The 18,936-nt window shown below is 45.1% G+C and overlaps 1 protein-coding gene across 1 annotated transcript; it reads right to left on the bottom strand.

Annotated features, from left to right (window-relative positions):
* Window positions 1-304: 304 nt before the first annotated feature.
* Window positions 305-18,812, bottom strand: LOC106606783 (neurotrypsin). Its single transcript, XM_014203142.2, has 14 exons — window positions 18,370-18,812; window positions 16,424-16,466; window positions 12,957-13,199; window positions 10,071-10,209; window positions 9,776-9,954; window positions 8,597-8,744; window positions 4,578-4,756; window positions 4,314-4,455; window positions 3,966-4,180; window positions 3,665-3,806; window positions 3,177-3,455; window positions 2,889-3,011; window positions 2,258-2,538; window positions 305-2,077 (listed from the first exon to the last, which is right to left on the bottom strand). The coding sequence occupies exons 1-14, from the start codon at window positions 18,445-18,447 to the stop codon at window positions 1,758-1,760; spliced, it is 2,511 nt and encodes an 836-aa protein (XP_014058617.1). The 5' UTR covers window positions 18,448-18,812; the 3' UTR covers window positions 305-1,757.
* Between the last annotated feature and the right edge of the window lie 124 nt (window positions 18,813-18,936).

Raw genomic sequence — 18,936 nt, 5'->3', positions numbered from 1 at the left:
CACATTGTAAAACAAAGCACTATTTTCTGACTTATCTTGAAACACTATATAAGAGTAAAGTACAGGAGGGGGTTTCAGGTAACAATTCAATTGGTCAGCATAATCCTAAAAGTATGACATCATTTTCAATGTGCTGAAACCTCTAATCTGCCAGTACCCAAGATGCCTTCAAGAAAATGTAGCCTATAGGAAAATGTCATGATGAATAAGACAAGCACATGGAAAATTGTCATTAGAGCTGTAATTCTGCTGTGCTAAGCAGGATGAGTAATATTGGAGCAACATAATACTAATGAAACACAAGAGTGACTCAGATATTTAATGGCACCACTCAAAAACACATTATATATATATTCACCTTAACATTCAAGGTATTTTATACAGAGTACTTACAGGATATGTATGAAGAGAGGCGTGTACAGTAGACCTATAGCATTCTGGAGTTGAATAAAAATCCTTCACTGAAAAAGCAACAGTGGTAGGAGCGAGAGTCTGAAGATTGTTTTAAAGAAAATATCACAAAATAAATAGTTCAGTGACAATCGGAAACATGCAGTCATGTGACTTAAAGCCCCATATAACAAAAGAAGGTTTGAACGTTCAGTGGAAACTGTAAACAAACATTCTAGCAAGTGTACAGGCGGTATTAGGGTTAGTTTTGTTTCCTATTGGGATTGAAGTACTAAAACCAGAGAGTTGGAATTTTGCGTTAGTAATAACCACATGAAGCTTAGACATCTATTCAGTATGAGAGTTTCAAAATCAGAGTGGAATGTGACCATGTTACGTCAGCACTGTATAGGCTTGGTAAGTATGTAAGATGTGTTCATATTTGTCAAACAATAAGAATGATGAGAAGATTGCATGGATCATTTGGGAATTGCACTGCAACTTGAGACAAAAACACAAAGATATGGTATAGAATTGAGATGATGTATGAAAAATAAATTGACAGTAAACACATACATATAAACACACACACACACACACACACACACACCCCGCCCCCTCTGGCTTCACATAATGCTGATAGGAAAGTGCAGCTTTTAAGAGAAATTGGTAGACAGATGGATACTGTATGTGGGCAGGCAAACAGGCAGACATATAAGCCTTTGTGAGAAGCCATGTCATCATTGCCACATTTACAGAGCCTCATAAAGGCCCACTCATGCCTCTCCTATGATCTAAACCAGCGATCTGTAAGCTGACCAATTTGGCCAATTGTTTTAATCAAGAGTGGAGCACATTAGTATAGGCATAAGTTAAAATGCATGCACAACCGGAATGTTCATGAAACAATTATTAATTTAGAAGCCACATGCCTGTATGTACTGTAAATATACAATATTGTACCTTAACAATACTCCACCTAACGCTTCTGACTAGACTTACTCCCATTGCCACCATTAATTGGCTTTTCACGGGTGTGGCAGTGTGATACTATGGCATGCATTCTAGTGCAATGTCATTCACCTATGCAGTCTGGCTCTCATAATTGAACCATTAATGCATTAAATGCTCTCATCAAAGTGGTATTTCCACGCAACCAAGAATGCACAATGTCATACAGGCTTCTCCAAGTGTATGCAAAACAAAAGTGACTTAAAAGCGCTCTGCTGGATGTGCAACTTTATGGGTGAGACCATGAGCAGATACCTGGGTGTGGTAACCCTCTCTAACCGGTCACTGCGCCTTTAATCCCCCACCTCCCCAAAGTCATATGATAACGTGAGCTGTCCAATGGCACAGTGGCAGCATCAGATCCTTGGAGGGTTGTTGGTGACCTGGTCAATCCAGCGCAGGAACCTGCTGACCCGCGTGTACACCCCGGGGAAGGAGGGGTCACCACAGCCATGACCCCAGGAGATGACCCCCGTCAGCACCCAGCGGCCCCCCTCTCCCTGACACACCAGGGGACCACCGCTGTCACCCTGGCAACTGTCCACGCGCCGACGGTCCGACAGGCTGCCCGCACAAAGCATGCGGCTGGTGTAGCGCTCGCCGTATCGCTTCTTACACTTCCAGGAGGGCAGCAGGGGAACCCAGGCCTGCAGCAGAGTACGAGAGTATTCCGAGTCTGAGAAGGAGAGAGCGAGAATGAGAAAGTGAGGGATGAAAAAAAGAGATAAGAGAGAGGGAGCCAAAATCCATGGAAATGTTCTGTCATATAAAATAGCAAGCAATGAACAGATCATCGGCTGATTCCAATATAAACACACAAGGAACTGTCTGTAACAGAGAGGCTCATGTTCAGCACCTGTGATGCCCCACCCTGTGATGACACAGGCGGCTGGCCTCTTGCCCCACTTGCTGCCAGGCGCAGGGAGGCAGGCTGAGTTGGTATGAGGGTTAAAGGCCACACAGTTGCCTTCGGTGCCCTTCAGCCTAAGCAGGGCAATGTCATACTCCCAGCCCTGGCTATGGTACTTCCTGTGAATGATGATGCGCTCCGGGGACAGGCTGCGCTCAAAGTCATCCCTCTCCTCCGTGTGGTAGTCACCCAGTCGCAGCACGTAGCGCGATGGGTCCCTGCCAAACCTAAGAGAGGGAGAGAGAGGACGAAAAAGAAGAGGACAGGAAATCAAGGTCTGAGGAAGTTGAAGCCAAGCTGAAAAGAAGCCAGACTGAAAAGAAGCCAAGCTGAAAAGAAGCCAAGCTGAAAAGAAGCCAAGCTGAAAAGAAGCCAAGCTGAAAAGATCAAGACAGTGACTCAAGAAAGTTTCACTTATCAGTGGCGTGTCATCAATCTCTTACTAACAATACTTTATACAATTACTGACATAGACAAGCTCCTTGATAGATCATTTATTGTATGCATGACACATGTCATTTTTAGAACGGAGTCACTGCAATTCCATCATTGGACACTAGACGTCTCTGTGTCCCACCTCTTGAAGCAGTGTGCAGCAGTCAGGACCCAGCAGGAGTTGATGAGCGTGGCTCCACACAGTGGATGGTTCCCTTTTGACTGGGACTTGAGCCACAGAGACACCTGCCATGGCCAGTCCCCCCTACCACAGCACAACCAGGGGAGGAGAGAGAACATATGCAGAAATAGATCATGGTTGACTTGATGATGTGATCATTTGACTTGTGCAACGTGTTTACATATACCGTATCTATGCAGTGATAGAAAGTAATATAACCCTTTGTATGTGCGTGTGTTTACAGTGTACCTAATTGACTTGTCCCCTCCAATTATCCTCCTCCTGCGGCGCTGTGTGTTTGGCCTCATGCCACAGGTCTGCGTTATTATGGCGCCGTCTCCCACCGGCTCGGGGACGTAGTCACAGATGACCCCTGCGTCTTCGCTGTGCTTGCAGTCATGGGCGTCCTCTCCCTCGGCCGGACACTCCCCCAGGTACACCTCAGCCCCCGTGCACCTCACATTGTCTAGGTGGATGGGGCCCTTGCCTGCTCCAAAATATGCCATGGAGCGAGCCTTCGACACCCCACTGAGGAAGAGACAAGGGGAAAGTACATTTCAAAATTCCTAAATGTCCCCATCTCCTGAATGGCAGTTAAAGAGTTGATCACTCAGAGACAGGGAAACCCCAGGTGTCTCACCACATACTTGACTTTGAGGTATGAGGTATACCACAGATGAGGGAAAGGATAGGATACATTAACAGCGAGAAATATGAGCGAGAGAATCCACATTTACACAAATCTCAGCTGCCTGCAGACCACTGCAGCATTGACGTCATTCCAACCGTCATCACACACGCTCCCCCATTGGCCGTTCAGAAACACCTCCACACGCCCCTCCTTCCGGCTCTCTCCAGCAACCAGTCGCACCAGAGGGCCTGGGGCCAGAACAGAGAACCACCATGAACCACAATGTATGAATTAGAATTTTCTTTGCAATATTCACCAGAGGAGATAGACATCTAACAGAGATATGTGGATAGGAACTTTGATTTGATTTCTTATGCGTTCTCAGTGGGTACTGTTAGTTGGCCTACCTGCAATGCGTGGCAACCCTGGCACCTCATTGGTCTCTCCCCCCCTCTCACAGCGCACCCCTACGTCCTCGCTGTGGGAGCAGTCATGGCGACCCCACTCGGCGTGCCCGCAGGCAAGCAGGGTGCCCTCTGAGCCTTTACACTGCACCTCATCCAGCAGGATCAGCCCTGTGCCCTCTCCGTACATCCCGTCTGATGTCACCTCTGCACGCCCTCTGCTGGACAAAACATGCCGTTACTACAGTATCACTACACTATTACGACAATATCACAACACTATTACTACAGATACACCTAATTCCCATGTTCAGATTGTATTTGTACATATAAGGACTCCTGTAGACCCACCTGAAGCCCAGCTGTCTACACACCACTTGTGCGTGGTGCTCAGTCCAGTTGTCGTCACACACCGTACCCCAGTCCCCAGAGTGGTACACCTCCAGACGACCTTCCCAGGGACTGTCAGACCCCACCAGCCGTACTACACCATCTGCAACACGGTGTGTATTTGAGACAGAGTGTGTGAGACAGAGGTGCATGTGTTTTGCATACAAATATGTGTAACGTTCTGGGTGTTTACATACACATAGCGTTCCTGTCCTGACTCCTGACCTGTATATGGGTTACAGGACACGCCAGCATCCTCCATGTGGTCACAGTTGTGTTGTTGCCAGTTGTTGTGGGGACACTCCTCCAGGGAGAGCTCGTTGCCTGTACACTGCACCCCGTCCAGGAGGATGGGCCCAGAGCCCTGGCCAAAGTGAGCCCACGTCCACGCCTTCGGTACACCCCTGAGTGAACACACACACAGGCATACGCAATGACCATATGACTAACTCACACAAGAAATACAAAACACCATATATGGACAACATGTAAACAATATATGGCAACCACTCAAGGGTCATTCCAATGTACACATATAAATGTATTCCCACCAAGTTAACAGGCCTTACGGGTACTGTACAGAGCACAAAAACATGCACTTACAAAGCAGAGAAACACATTTACACGGCACAAAAACCCCAGTCCCTGTTTGAACACTCATGCACACCAAATATAGTCAGTATAATAGAGAAATAAATTATTAATGACCAGTGGAATATCTGAAAGTGTCCTGAGACCGATCCACTTTGCTTTTTGGTTTATCCACTCTTTGTACACACGCACTGTTGGGGCGAGTGACTCTGAACTTACAATGGCTAGCCTCACGTCATTATATATTTTATTTTTTTCTTGTACATTTTGCTCTTTGCCTCGTGACTCCTGCATGCTTTGTTGACTACGAACTTTCTTTACCCAGCAGTGGGACAGACTGTTTGTTCCCACACTCTGGACTCTGAATCTCTATAGGTTACACAGACTTTTGGCCTCCCATCCTATTCTACCCACCTCTCGACCGGCTTTGTATTCATGTTACCTGATGAAATTGCTGTACAATATGATCTTGTTGCCATCTAATGCACATTCAGATGTCATAAATCAGCAGTGCAGAACTCTCCCTGTCCAGTGCCGTGCCTGGATTGTATTACTGTTGATGATGTCTGGAAATGTGCATGTACACCCTAGCCTATCTACTGTTGCTAGCCCCAATTCTGACTTCTGATTTCTGCTCTTGTAAAAGCCTGGGTTTTCTGCACGTTAACACTAGAAGCTTATTACCTAAAATGGATCAATTGAAAGTGTGGGTTCGCAGCTCCAATCCAGATGTGTTGGTCATTTCTGAGACGTGGTTAAAGAAGAGTGTTTTAAATACTGATGTTAACCTTTCTGGTTATAACCCTTTTCGGCAAGACAGATCTTCCAAAGGTGTGGGAATGGCAATCTTTACCAAGGATCACCTTCAGTGCTCAGATGTCTCCACCAAGTCTGTCCTCAAACAATTTGATTTGCTGGTTTTAAGCATTAAACTTTCAAATAGCTCTTTGTTGACTGTTGCTGGGTGCTATCGTCCTCCATCAGCACTGGCCTGTACCCTACCTGCCCTAAGCTCTCTCCTGGCCCCTTACACTAAGTCTGAGTATGTCCTGCTAGGTGACCTAAACTGGGACATGCTTAAACCACCAGACCAAGTCCTAAAGCAATGGGACTCCCTAAATCTTTCTCAGATTATTACCAATCCCACAAGGTATGACTCCAAACACCCAGAAAAGGTGACTCTCCTCGATGTTATTCTCACAAATAATCCTGATAGGTATCAGTCTGGTGTTTTCTGTAATGACTTTAGTGATCACTGTTTTACAGCCTGTGTTCGTAATGGCTGCTCAGTGAAACGACCTGTCCTGATTTGTCATAGACGCTTGCTAAAAAGCTTTAATGAGCAAGCATTCATTCATGAACTGGCCTCTGTAAAATGGTATAGAATCAGCTTGATCGCCTCTGTCGAAGACGCTCGGACATTCTTTTTTGATATTTTCAGTATTGTTAACAAACTCGCCCCCATAAAGATAATGAGAATTAAAAACAGGTTGAGCCCCTGGTTCAACTGTGATCTTGCAGAGTTACTCCACATCAATAATTGCATTTGGCGAAAGGCTCGGCACACGCATACTCAGGCAGACTGGCTCTTGCTCAGGCAAATGAGAAATAAGTGCACTCAGGCGATCCGGAAGGCCAAAGTTAGTTAATTTAAGGAGCAGTTCTCTCTCTATGGGTCTAACTCCAAGAAGTTCTGGAAAACGGTTAAAGACCTGGAGAATAGGTTATGGATGTGTCACTGCAACCTTAAAGGTCCTCAATGATGTCACCATTGCCCTTTATTCTAATCAATGTTGTGCTGATATTTTTATTGACTTGGCCAAAGCTTTTGATACGGTAGACCATTCCATTCTTGTGGACCGGCTAAGGAGTATTGATGTCTGAGGGGTCTTTGGCCTGGTTTGCTAACTGGCTCTCTCAAAGAGTGGAGTGTATAAAGTCAGAAAATCTGCAGTCTCAGCCATTGCTTGTCACCAAGGGAGTACCCCAAGGCTCGATCCTAGGCCCCACGCTCTTCTCAATTTACATCAACAACATAGCTGAGGCAGTAGTAAGCTCTCTCTCATCCATTTATATGCAGATGATACAGTCTTATACTCAGCTGGCCCCTCCCCAGATTTTGTGTTAAATGCTCTAGAACAAAGTTTTCTTAGTGTCCAACAAGCATTCTCTACCCTTAACCTGGTTCTGAACACCTCCAAAACAAAGGTAATGTGGTTCGGTAAGAAGAATGCCCCTCTCCTCACAGGTGTGATTACTACCTCTGAGGGTTTAGAGCTTGAGGTAGTCACCTCATACAAGTACTTGGGAGTATGGCTAGATGGTACACTGTCCTTCTCTCAGCACATATCAAAGTTGCAGGCTAAAGTTAAATCTAGACTTGGTTTCCTCTATCGTAATCGCTCCTCTTTCACCCCAGCTGCCAAACTAACCCTGATTCAGATGACCATCCTACTCATGCTAGTTAACGGAGACATAATTTATAGATCTGATATTCTTTACCATTCGGCCATCAGATTTGCCACCAATGCTCCTTATAGGACACATCACTGCACTCTATACTCCTCTGTAAACTGGTCATCTCTGTAAACCCGTTGCAAGACCCACTGTTTGATGCTTATTTATAAAACCCTCTTAGCCTCACTCCCCCCTATCTGAGATATCTACTGCAGCCCTCATCCTCCACATACAACACCCATTCTGCCAGTCACATTCTGTTAAAGGTTCCCAAAGCACACACATCCCTGGGTCGCTCCTCTTTTCAGTCCGCTGCAGCTAGTGACTGGAACGAACTGTAACAAACACTCAAACTGGACAGTTTTATCTCAATCTCTTCATTCAAAGACTCAATCATGGACACTCTTACTGACAGTTGTGGCTGCTTTGCGTGATGTATTGTTGTCTCTACCTACTGGTCCTTTGTGCTGCTGTCTGTGCCCAATAATGTTTGTACCATGTTTTGTGCTGCTACCATGTTGTGTTGCTACCAAGCTGTGGTCATGTGTTGCTGCCTTGCTATGTTGTTGTCTTAGGTCTCTCTTGTCATGATGTGTGTTATGTCCTATATTTATATTTTATATATTTTTTATTTTTAATCCCAGCCCCCATCCCCACAGGAGGCTTTTTGCCTTTTGGTAGGCCGCCATTGTAAATAAGAATTTGTTCTCAACTGACTTGCCTAGTTAAATAATGGTTCAATAAAATAAATAAATAAAACGTACTGTAAGCTGTCATTTTGTGTGCATGGCTACGTGTGGGTGATCTGCTAAGAGCAACGATGACATCTGAATAATCTGGACCAGCTGGCTCTTCTCCAGCAGAGCAACAACCCAAAACACTGTAGGCCATCAAAAATGCATGCCTTCCGTTCATCTATATTAATATAGTTCACTCAGTGGGAATGTAGCAGTGTAAATACAGCTATCCTAGCAGGAGTGCATCCAGCTTTGTGGAGTACAGAGAGCCTTGGTTGGTGGGCAACTTCATGCCTGGGAACCCTTGCTACCACTGATAGGGCTTCACCTCTAGTTTTTACCTACATAGGAACTGAGTCATATTTAGTGGAGGGAATCACATTAATAACCCATATGTTGCCTGCAAGTCAAGCACCATGTTCCACCCAACTGAGCCATCAGAACCTCAGTGCTGCTCACCCCAGTCCCAGCTGCCGACAGACCACCTCAGCATCGATGTCATCCCACTGGTCATCACAGATGGTGCCCCACCTCCCATCATGGTACACCTCCACACGACCCTCGAAGTCCTCCAGGCCACCTACCAACCTCAAGGGGGCGCCATTGCCTGAAAAAGACAGCAGAAAGCGGTTACTTGGCAGAACATGTAGGCATCATGTTACAATAGAAACCACCGTTCTTCTAAATTATCTACTTGTCCACTTATGGTCTCCTTGATGAATGCAAATGTAAATAACCTCGTGCCCAGTGCCATGATAAATAAAGTAATCTGAACCACAGAACTGTTGGAATGCTGTGACCCCTAACCCTGGCTCAGTTTGGTTCAAAGCGCCGGCATGTCATTTGAAACTACAGCAAGTATAAGTATGTGCGGGATGCAGGGAGCAGGAAAGAGGGGTGGATCAGTTATGCAATCGAAGTATGTGAGCAGCCCTGGCAGAAAAGTTGAGGAGGTGGGGGGGGTGTTTGGGGTGGGGTTGACAGGGGCTCAGGGCTCTCAGATAGCAGGGCCTCGGGACTCTCAGATAGCTCTCTCCCTCTTAATGTTCCAGACTGAATAATTCACTGCACCACGCTAAATATATTGCCAGGGCCTCCTCCTCTGGGCACCCCTCTCTCTACCTTCCTAACACACACGCAGAGGCACACACACGCAGAGGCACACACACACACAAACACACACCACTGTTGTAGTTCATTATGCCCCTTTGGGACACTATGACACGAGTGCTGTAGAAGCCGCGAGAGCTGGCAGGCTCAGAGAGCTCTAAAAGCTATGTGAATTGCTAGGCAGGCAACATCAGCTCCCTCTTGGCCATGCTGCTCAGAAGAGACTGTTCTTGTTCTAGCCTTGCAGTGTTTGTGTTATGGAGATGAATCTTAGCCACAAATCTCACACTGGCCCAGCAGCTCTGACTGAGGTGGGAGAAGGACACTGGAACTCTAGAGAGAGGGAACACAGTCTATCACTGTCTTACTCAAAAAGGGGAAGTGGCTCTTCACAACTTTAGATAACTCTACTGGTAGGCCTAGTACACATGTAAAGTAGAATGTACTACATTTATACTGTATGTGTAGCACTTGTGAGAAATCTATGCTTTATCCCCATGGATGTTTTGAAATCTCCAACAGCCTCACCTTCAGGTGCAGCACACACCACCCCCGCTTCGTTGCCATGGTTACAGTCGCTGGTGACAAACTTCCGACTCCTGCAATCCAGCAGAGCGTTTTCGTTGCCACGGCAGCCAAGGCGTTCATAGTGGAAGAGTCCAGAGCCGGGCCCGAAGTAGGAGTGCTGGAGGGCCGTGCCGATCTCACTGCAGACAGAAAGACAGGATGGACGGAGAGAGAAAGACAGGTGGACAGTCAGGAGTGGAGGGCAGGATTTGACACACACACGATGCAGTTATACAAGTATGGCAGTAGCTCTCACCCCAGTCCAAGCTGTTTACAGATCACACTGGCATCACGGTCGGTCCAGTGTGTGTCACATACCGCCCCCCACTGGCCATTTAGGTATACCTCCAGACGCCCGCTCTGAGGGGAGGACCCACCTACCAACCTGGCAGCTCCTGCAGAGGAGAGAAGGCATTAAGATATGGAACAGCACCAGAGATTGTGAAATCATTTGAAATGACAGGTGGGACATCTCTCTCTCACACCCGTCAGAAACAGGCAGACCGACAAAGTGCTACCAAGTAAACCATGAATCCAACAGGTGTGATTATCTCAGGATAATTGTATAGATTATCCTTGGTTTGTGGGTTTTGCAACACTAACCTATTCCAACCTGACAAACACACATGCATTCACACACATATACCCTAAGTCAAATCGACTACAAACCCTGAGAAAGGTTAACCGTTTGAAAGAGAAAGCTTGGGAGGGCTAAAAAGGAGACAGACAGATAACGACAGCAAACACAGATATTTCAACACGGGCATATCTACATACAAGCAAGGTGCTGACAGGCCAGTACAAAGACAGACAGTTGGCTAATGGACACGCAGGGTAAGGGCTGACACATGCTTCCCAGTCGAAACAGTTTGAGCATATATTATGACACCATTTTTGACGTTTTGGTGTTCGGCAGGGTTTTTCTTCAGGCTATTCGTGCACACAACATTTTTTTTCTTGAGGCAAGTCGAAGTTCGGTAGCCGAAGTCTATGCCCCTTCACCAGTGATTGGTCAACAGTAGGGGTGGGAACTATGGACGGGATTCTTCAATGAAGTGTTTGCTGTCATTCAACGAGAGAGAGCACAGCAGCAGCAAGGCCTTACCGTCTGCAGTGCACTACTAGTTTTCATGCACATTTTTCCACTTGAGAAGTACTGCACCAAACATCTTAGCTAGATGTAAAATTGCAAGACTAAGCAAAAAAAGTCAAAACTAATGACAGATTTCTTAATATTTTTTCAAGCATTTTTCTTGTTTTTCAAGTAAAGGTCTTTAGGGAGTATGCGAGCTCAGACATTCACTTGACCGAGTTCTGCTAGGAGCAAACCGAACCTATGGACAATATGTGGATGCCTTTACACTCCTAAAGGGGGGTGGGAGTCACAGAGAGAACAATATCAGCTGCCTAATGGATAGGTGGAAAACACAGTGGGAGTTGCCAACTAACAGACATACAGAAAAGTAATGGGGCACAGACAGATTGAGACACAAGCAGACAGGCACATACAGTGCATTCGGGAAGAATTCAGACTCCTTCACTTTTTCTGCATTTTGTAATGTTACAGCCTTATTCTAAAATCGATTAAATTGTTTTTTTCCCCTAATCAATCTACTCTGAAAACACCATAATGACAAAGCAAAAACAGGTTAAGAAATAGTTTTGAAACTGAAAAATCACATTTACATAAGTATTCAGACCCTTTACTCAGTACTTTGTTGAAAGACCTTTGGCACCGATTACAGCATTGCTGCACAGCTATTTTCAGGTCTCTCCAGAGATGTTCGATCAGATTTAAGTCCGGGATCTGCCTGGGCCACTCAAGGACATTCAGAGACTTGTCCCGAAGCGACTCCTGCATTGTCTTGGCTGTGTGCTTAGGGTCGTTGTCCTGTTGGAAGGTGAACCTTTACTGTCCTGAGCACTCTGGAGCAGGTTTTCATCAAGGATCTCTCTGTACTTTGCTCCGTTTATCATTCCCTTGATCCTGACTAGTCTCCCAGTCCCTGCCGCTGAAAAACATTCCCACAGCATAAGGCCACCACCATGCTTCACCGTATGGATGATATTGGCCAGGTGATGAGCGGTGCATAGTTTCCTCCAGGTGTGACGCCTGTCATTTAGACCAAAGAGTTCAATCTTCGTTTCTTCAGACGAGAGAATCTTGTTTTTCATGGTCAGAGAGTCCTTTAGGTGCCTTTTGGCAAACTCCAAGCGGGCTTTCATGTGCCTTTTTACTGAGGAGTGGCTTCCGTCTGGCCACTGTACCATAAAGGCCTGATTGGTGGAGTGCTGCAGAGATGGTTCCCATCTCCACAGAGGAACTCTGGAGCTCTGTCAGAGTGGTCACCTCCCTGACCAAGGCCCTTCTCCCCCCGATTGCTCAGTTTGGCCCGGGCGGCCAGCTCTAGGAAGAGTCTTGGTGGTTCCAAACTTCTTCCATTTAAGAATGATGGAGGCCACTGTGTTTTTGGGGACTTTCAATCCTGCACAAATGTTTTTCTACCCTTCCCCAGATCTGAGCCTCTCGGAGCTTTACGGACAATTCCTTCAACCTCATGGCTTGGTTTTTGCTCTGACATGCACTGTCAACTGTGGGACCTTATATAGACAGGTGTGTGCCTTTCCAAATCATGTCCAATCAATTGAATTTACCAAAGGTGGACTCCAATCAAGTTGTAGAAACATCTCAAGGATGATCAATGGAAACAAGATGCACCTGAGTTCAATTTCAAGTCTCATAGCAAAGGGTCTGAATACATGCAAAAAAAGGCATTTCTGTTTTTACTTTTAATACATTTGCAAACATTTCTAAAACCTGTTTTCGCTTTGTCATTATGTGTAGATTGATAAGGAAATGTTTTTACTTAATCCATTTTAGAATAAGGCTGTAACGTAACAAAAATGTGGAAAAAGTGAAGGGGTCCGAATACTTTCCAAATGCACTGTAGGTTCCCTAGATAGTTAGATGCATAGATATCCTGCCAGAGCAACATGATCACCCCAAAACCACAGCAAAGATACCTCGCAATTATTTTTTGGTGTCTTTGGAGTTCATACACCACTATAAATCACCTGGTTCCAGGTAGTTACCCAGCAGTATTGATTCCCTTGAAGTAAGTATCAGTCGGTAAATCCTCACCCTGGTGGCAGTCGCAGTAGGCCCAGCCGATGGCTCCAGAGCTCTGGCGGAAGAAGCACCAGGGATTGGACTCGCGGTCAGGGTTACGGCAGTAGCTGTGGTCGCCCAGCCCCCGGCCCGGGTACTGCAGGACGTAGTCTGGGAACTCTGTCCACTTCAGGCAGGGCGAGCCAGAGTCAGTCTGAGACACAGAGCCGTTGTAGTAGCCCAGCTCAGTGAAGCCTTCTGAACAGGACAGAGGAGCTAGGGAGAGACACATTCAGATACAAGGGGTTAATCAAAGGATGAGCTTCTGTTGAAGCTTAGTTAATACAGTAGAGCGATACACATTTTTGTGAGACGAAGTGATTGGGGGGGATTAAAGCAGAGTTTTATAATTATGTCACAATAAGCCAGGCAGGCGTTCAAACAATTTCCTCTCCTTTGTCTCTCTCTCTCTTTTGGTTCCACCTCCCCCTCTCTCTCCATCCTCAGAGGTAAAGGAGTGAGCCACCTGGCTGGTCAGACTGACAGCATGTTGCTGCAGTGCAGGGTCCAGAGTATTTATGTAGGTCTGCTTTGCTGAGTCACAGAGCGTGGCGGGCTACCTTCTCAGACAACCTGAAAACCTGTGCCCTTACTGCAGCCATCTCTCTCTCTGTGTGTGTGTGTGTGTGTGTGTGTGTGTGGCGCGTGCGTGCATATATCTTAGTCCTTAAAATGCACCCCAGGCATACAGGTCTTAAAATTATATTAAAAATTCTAATCCTCACAATTATTTTCTCAATGCTGTCGAAAGCATAGTTTGATGATAGATATACAACTTTGGAGTAGACAACTATTCCTCAAGAGGGGTGGATGCTCGTGTCCAGAATCCAGTGCATAAGCCATGAGTTCCTACAGGAAGTACTGATAAACTGAAACTCACTGCATTGCAATTCTCTGAGTAATCCAGGGCTTTTTAATTACAGATGCATTTAACTGGCTCGGCGAGTGCTGCATCTCTATTCTTTAATTGGCTTTGAGAAAGCGTGAGTTGGGATCGTTACGGAAAAACCTGGGCTCGGCCTTACGATCTAATCTACGCAGGTTAAAGAACCACTGGGACCACTTGTAAAGATGACCCATCACATTGAATAGGAGTGGGCCATTAAACACAAACATACAGCTGGTCCACAGATTGAGTTTTAAACAGGGGGGAGGGTCTGTGGTTTAATGCAGAGGCAGACATTTAATGGCAACCAGAGCCAGACTCAGCCCTGAACTTGATCTATAAATAACCCATGTGTTTCCCAGGGATCAATGTCTGGTAATACATCACGCAAAGAATGGAGACAGTTGCTTGAGAATGTCAGTTAAACGCAAATCCAGAGCCAACTATAACTAACTGAATTATCAGTCCCTTTTCAATGGGCTATGTATGCGCTAATCTGCCTAGCAGTCAGTCTTTAGTAGAAGTAAGATAATCTTTACCTTTAGACCCATGCTTCCTGTGATGTGTAACTGATACGGCAGTACCTCAGCCCATGGTGTGTGCGTACTGTGTAGGATATGAAGGAGAGACGTGCTAACATCCCTCTAGATCCAAGTGTTAAACCCTGAGGAGATTGGAGGGAAGTGGAAATGGGCAGTGGGGTCCAGCCAGGAAAGGAAGATATCCTCTTCACGCACCTAAACTTCTCGTCCTGAACGCTCTAAACCAGTGGATTAAGGACCGCAAGTCCTTTGAGGTGTCGCTGGGTAAACATTCACAGCTGTAAGCAATCGCTCGCAAATCTACACCCGCCCAGTGAGTGGCCGATCCCCTGTCTGTGTTTGTTTGAGGGACTGCTGGTCCACATTCACACAGGCTTAGTGACTTAAGACTGGAGAGGGTGTCTGATTGATGCCTGAGAGAAAAGACATCTTGAAGGAGCAATACTCTACTCAATTCCAGATTGACACCTTGTCCCAAACCCTGGTCACTTCATGTAGATCTAAAAGGATTGGATAGGTATGAGCAATATGGTAATAGCTCCACCATGCTTTTTGATAGATTAGGTGGATTTGTTTTGAATTTTTCTTACACCCATCTAATCCTTTCAGATCTCATACTCAGAGGAGATACATGTTTGATAGAGTTCACAGAGTAAGAGGGTGTGCCAGAGACAGAAATGTTATGGATAGCGTTATTACGAAAGGTTACCGGAACACACACACACACTCACTCACGCGCCACAGACCCGCACACAAGTTCACATACAGATTCAAACACACACATGAACAAACTTACGCTGCCCACACCCAAACACAAACACCCAAAACCCCAAAGACAAATGAAAACATCACCAGCACATGAAAGCAGATGTGCTGAATCGAATGTGTATATGCATGGATAATCTGTTTCCATGCAGAGGACGAGATAGGGAGTGAGTATATGAATGCATGTATCGAGAGCAAGAAACTCAGTACGTACGTTGGTGTCATAAATCTGTCTCACTGTTCATCCCAGTTTAACTAAGCTCTAAAGTCTCTTAACATAGCTTGCATTCTATCCTCGATGGGTGTCTATAGTTGAGCCACAAACGGATACAACCATCTTTAAGATCCAGACTTTTTGAGACCCCATAACATAACAGCAACTTCACCGAAGACAAGGACCAGACATACAGCATCTGGTTGTTGGAGAGTGAGAGTCGATCAGAGATGATGTCAGGGCTCTTAAATCAGGGACACTCACATTTCCATAAATTAAAGCCTAAACATGAGACAATCTTGGGGGTGGGAGGGGGGGGGGGGGGGACTGGTTATGTGTCTTTTGGCTGTGGATAAAGAGAGCGACATTCCCAGCAGACCTCCTCCACTGTTAAACAGAAAGAGAGAGAGAGAGAGAGAGACAGAAAGAGAGAGTGAGAGAGAGAAATAACAAAAAAGAGAGACTGATGAGGGAGTTGAGCGTTGCCTGAATATCAACCCATCCTTCAGAGGCTCAATTAAAATCACCATCTGATTATCAGCAGCTCTGGTGGCATCAAATTACTTGCTAATAGCGTATTTAGCAGAGGAAGGAGGCTTTTTTGATAGAGGGCTTTTTCAAACTTTTGTTCTGAAATTGTGACATTTTGCTGAAACAACACCTTGCCATCTCACATCCACACCATCCCACTAGGTTGTTCATTTAGGCCAGGGATGAACAAGCCCAGTCTTCTGGGGCCGGACTGGTGTCACACTTTTCCCCCATCCCTAGCAAACACAGCTGATTAAATGACTTGCATTCTAAACTGAAGATCACGATTAGTTCATTATTGGAGTCTGCTGTGTTAGCTGGAGCAAGTGTGACAGCAGTCTGGCCCCCGTGGACTGGAGTTGCCCATCCCTGATTTAGGCTATTGAATTAGTGCTGCTGAGTCATTCATCCAAGTCCTTGGATGACTTGGCAGAATCACAATGATGGATGGATGAAATCAAGACCTATTAGAAATAAGAGGAAGAGGAAAAGAGGTGTCTACCTGCACTCTGCATAGTATTTAGGTAGCCATCTTGAGAGATGACCTGCAAAACAAAAAAAAAGGCAACAGAATATGAACCTGCAGGCTTATTTCATTTAGAACAAGTTTTCCACATTAGGTTATGGAAGCCTGTTCATAAGTAGTCCCTTATATCCCACAAGTAGCCCGTCGGATTGTTTGCAGCCTTCATACAGAACAACCTTTTCTCTCTCTAGTATTATATTGTAGCCTACTTATAGAAATATGGTTTTACTCAACCTATCTATGCTATTCTGTAGATCTGTGAAAAGCATTGTTACACTGTGTTAACCATGTTCATCCCTCTCCTCTTCTGCTATCTGTTTTCAATGACTTTCTATTTTACCACTGAGGCCGGGAGCAGGTGGCATCGCTTAGAATGTCTATGCAGAAAGCAATTCAATTATTGAAGGGTTAAGTTAAAGGGTTCTACTTTGTGGCACCACTATCCCCACCCAGGCCACGAAAATCAATACTGTTACGCATGGGAAACAGCTGCACAGTAATCAGTTGAACTCTAATAATTGCATCTGTCAATCTAATGGAGACAGGGGCAGCTGGAGTTCTGGATAGAAGGATTCTTTGGGGAAAAGGACAGGAGCAGTTCCTTAGCCTATTTAAAAATGAATTCACTGTTGTCAATGGGTAACACTTTATAATAACATGAATGAGAATGAATAAACTATTTGTAAATAGTAGCTTATACACATTATTCATAAATTACTATTTCATTATTTGTAAAAATGTATAAACATGCATAAGCATTTCATAAACATTACAGTTCATAAGCATTTATAGCGTTTAACCTTGAAAGTTATAAGTGCATGGAAGTAACCTAAAACAGTTGCCTTTACTCATTTTTGTGTGCTTTTGTTGTCACTTTAAAATGATGTCGCCTACAGCCTCGAGCCATGTTTAACAAAAATGTTGCTCTCAAGGAATGTCATTGGCTATATGAATCAATTGCTATTTGCAAGGAAGTTTGAAGATATCATTGAATGCATTTGCCCCAGTGTTTACATTTTTCTTGGTGGTTCACTATTGCACACTCAGTGTGCCTGGCTTTAACTACTGTAAAACGCATGATGAGATAACTCTGACGCACGACCTCCGCAAGGGATGGCGCGGTTTGACAAAACTATTTCTCGCCATCTAATGAAATCGCTAGCGGAGAACAAAAATAATTGGGTCCTATTCAACCGAATTTATACTAGAGTATCGTTGTATTTACCAATTGATGGGCGCGCTTACTGTGCAGGCTTTAGGACACACAGTCAGCCTTCAGAAATGCATTTAGAAAAGCTCAGCATGTATTTATCTGAAATGTTTTACAAAGTGATACTGTATTTACAGTATCTTAGGATGAGTTACCTTATGACAACAACAAGCCAAGTTTGATTGCTGAGGATAGGGTGATAGTCTGTCCCAATTATTTCCTTCACCGACAATAAAACAAACTGATAAGGGTAGGCTATAGGCTATTGCTCGTTCTTAAGTTTTCTTCTTGGGAGCAAAGTCCTTAGTGAAATGAAAATGTAGCCTACATAGGGCACTATAAAATAATTGGAAGAAAAATAAAAGCTTAAGCTCAGTAATGATGCACTGCAGCAGTAGAGCTGGCTTAATATGATACATTCAAGTGAATATTCAGGTGAATGTGTGGCCCAATTTGGATGGTTTAACCTCAGAATTCGGGTTTACTGGCACACGAGAAGGTGCCACGCACAGCATACCTTTTGCAATTACACATTGGTTTATGTTACATAGCCAATAGACTACGCTTAGTCTATAGCCTACCTACATATTCCCAATGAATGTAAATCGTAAGGAATTTGGTTATCTATGGTCACCTGTTTACCTTTCTGTTGTCAATTCATATCCCCTCGCAAACAGAAAACGCACAGTTACGATGAAAGATAGACACATACCTCTCCAGAAACTGAAACCAGAAAACACCATGCAAATGACAGAGAGAAGATTCCTTTTAAAGCGTCCTTGTCCATCATCCTGTTATATGTGTCATTGCCCGCACCTTGCGCATGTTTCACCCATATCCAAAACAAACAGCCAGCCTCAGAGTGCAAGCGACACTGACCAGAGAGAGCCCGCTACTGAGTGTCCAAAGTTAGGCGCGGCGGGGGACAATGAGACGATGTGCTTGTTTTTTCTGTGTCTGGAAAAATATATTTAAAATAATCGAAACTCCTATGTGACATTACACACCCTGGGGTACCAGCTGTGCTCCAAGCTTCGACTATAAATGACGAACCCCCTAGTGAGGAAGTGTCACTGAAAGGAGACACCGGTGAGAGACACACGCTGTCGCCTCTCTTGTCTTCTGCGCGGCCCACATATGTCGACAATAAACAACACAGCAAGCTCAACGCGGTTTAGTTGTAGGCCTATTGCACTTGCGTGAAGGGGCGTTGCTGCGCTCAGAGGATAGGTAGGTGAGTGAGGGTTTCATGTTTTATTAATGAATATTTGATTGAGCT

Source organism: Salmo salar, chromosome 01 (genome assembly GCF_965601325.2).
Source record: "Salmo salar chromosome 01, fSalSal1, whole genome shotgun sequence".
NCBI lineage: Eukaryota > Metazoa > Chordata > Actinopteri > Salmoniformes > Salmonidae > Salmo > Salmo salar.
The sequence above is the reverse complement of the archived record's forward strand: the minus strand, read 5'-3'. Positions and strand labels throughout refer to the sequence as shown.

Bases quoted from the DNA above. Each gene is read 5' to 3' on its own strand.
- LOC106606783 (XM_014203142.2), bottom strand. From the start codon at position 18,447: ATGATGGACAAGGACGCTTTAAAAGGAATCTTCTCTCTGTCATTTGCA. The intron at 16,467-18,369 runs GTATGTGTCTAT...TTTGTTTTGCAG, and splicing joins TGGTTTCAGTTTCTGGAGAG to GTCATCTCTCAAGATGGCTA. The intron at 2,539-2,888 runs GTGGGACACAGA...TCCCTCTCTTAG, and splicing joins GCTGCACACTGCTTCAAGAG to GTTTGGCAGGGACCCATCGC.